The sequence below is a fragment of the Vitis vinifera genome, chromosome 3 (assembly GCF_030704535.1).
Source record: "Vitis vinifera cultivar Pinot Noir 40024 chromosome 3, ASM3070453v1".
In the NCBI taxonomy this organism is placed as follows: Eukaryota; Viridiplantae; Streptophyta; class Magnoliopsida; order Vitales; family Vitaceae; genus Vitis; species Vitis vinifera.
In genome coordinates this window covers 17,546,372-17,548,335 of record NC_081807.1, presented here as the reverse complement: position 1 = coordinate 17,548,335, position 1,964 = coordinate 17,546,372, and the positions used below count along the sequence as shown (strand labels likewise).

The window sequence follows — 1,964 nt, the reverse complement described above, 5'->3', positions numbered from 1 at the left end:
ACATAAACTAAATCAACATATATGTAGGATTGACATGAACAACACCATGTCTTATTGTGATCATTACAATTGAGGTCTGTTCTAGTGACTTAAAGCCTATCAACCTAAAATGCCCCTTTTTGATAGACACATTTGATCTAGTTTCCTACAGCCATAGGAGAATTCAGTCCGTTGGCTGTAAAGGAGTTCCACTAGAACTGAAGGCCATATTGTCTCCATCTTGTTGGAATAGAAGCATGTTTTCTTTACTCAAGCTTACCCATACTTCAATTCCGTCTCCACTTTCTGCATCCTGCAGGCTAGCCATTGGAAAAGACGTATTACATCTACTAATCTAAGTGGGCTTTTCCCAACCAAAATCAGCTTCGTAAGTTGGGAATCTACACCAGCTAGTAAACATGTGGACATCTACATACTCTTTCTTCGATTCCTCGTTTACCTTATTGAAGGATTTTACAACAGTGGGGAACACATTCTCGCAACATAGTGCATTCACATAGATTGCATCCCTCAGTAAAACCACCAAATCAGGCAACTCCATTTTGCTCCTGTCCCCCATAAATCTTGCTGCAACCAATCTGTAGAGGTATCCACAATAATTGTGTTGTACTGCAGGAACAATTTTGGCACGCAAGTTCATAGAATGAACTGCAAGAGAAGTCCTCAACCGTCCATATTTTGCTTCACTTACCCGGATGAGAGCTTTCCATATGATTGTTGTTGTCACTATCTCAACTCGTGAAGGTTTTGGCTTGACTCCTACATCACAAGACCCAGGACTGGATTTGGCTTTCAGGATTGATATTTCAGCCCCATCGAACACGAATTGCCTTGTGACAACCTTATCAAGTCCAAAGACTCTTGGTGGAGGCGGGGGCTTGATCATGGGTAAAACTTTTGTTGAGAAGAGAGAAGCCAAGTTGAAACATGGCAAAAGTAGTTCTTTTGTCCCTACTTGGCTTGCAGTTGCCCAAGAAGTAATGAATTTAACCATAGTGAATCCATCGGCAATGGTGTGGCAGATGCATATACCAATGACTAATCCTCCACATTCAAATAAGGTAGTCTGAATTACTACTAGCGGACTTGTGACTGATCCAACCACACCAAAATCAAACTGAATGAGGGAATTCATCTGCTCTATTGCATCTCTTCTTCTGCTTAGAAGTTGATTGAGTTGGATGTCCACTTTGGCATCCAAATATTCAACCCCTTGGTCATTACAATCAACTGACTCATCATCTTTGATATGCCTTCCGGCTAGCAGGTGGTTAGAGAGGTTGAGTTGTTTTGTAGGTATTACAACTTCTACTCTTTCCACAACCATATATTGCAATTGTATTCCCAAAATAACTAATCTAGCTACAATTTTCTCATCAATACAGAAAATACAAGAGATCCTTTACTCTGTTTCTTGTTCTTTGCTTTCTCTATTTCTTTCTCTCTGCTTTCTTTATTTTTCTGACTTGGTATCAGAGCTTAAAAGATCCTATCCTTCCCATGGCAGAAACTTGTGATTCCACAGAACTAGCAATTTCAACAATCAAAAGAATGACATTCCAGCATTAGTAGAGGATTCTTCAAAATTAGTCATCAGCCCTCTCAATCAACTTATCACCATTCGGCTTGAAGAAAATAACTTTCTTTTGTGGAGAACTCAAGTTGAAAATACTATCAAAGGTTATGGTCTTGAAGGGTTCATATATGGGACCAACCAAGTTCCCTCAAAGTTTCTTACTGGCCCAAATAATGAAACTGTTCCAAATACAGCATATATTACCTATCAACGCCAAGATCATCTTCTTATTTCTTGGCTTCTTGCCTTGATAGGTTCCAACTTTCTGCCACAATTCATTGGATGTTCTACTGCCCAGGAGGTTTGGTCTACCATTTCTCAACTATTCAATTCACTATCAACTGCAAAGATTATGCACTATAAGCATCAAATGTAGGTCTTGAAGAAA

General features: G+C 39.4%; 1 protein-coding gene across 1 annotated transcript; it reads right to left on the bottom strand.

Moving 5' to 3' along the window:
* Positions 1 to 334: 334 nt before the first annotated feature.
* LOC104878941 (acetyl-CoA-benzylalcohol acetyltransferase-like) lies at positions 335 to 1,327 on the bottom strand. Its single transcript, XM_019218871.2, has one exon. It carries the CDS (start codon positions 1,325 to 1,327, stop codon positions 335 to 337), a length of 993 nt encoding a protein of 330 aa, XP_019074416.2.
* Between the last annotated feature and the right edge of the window lie 637 nt (positions 1,328 to 1,964).

Bases quoted from the DNA above. Each gene is read 5' to 3' on its own strand.
- LOC104878941 (XM_019218871.2), bottom strand. From the start codon at position 1,327: ATGGTTGTGGAAAGAGTAGAAGTTGTAATACCTACAAAACAACTCAAC.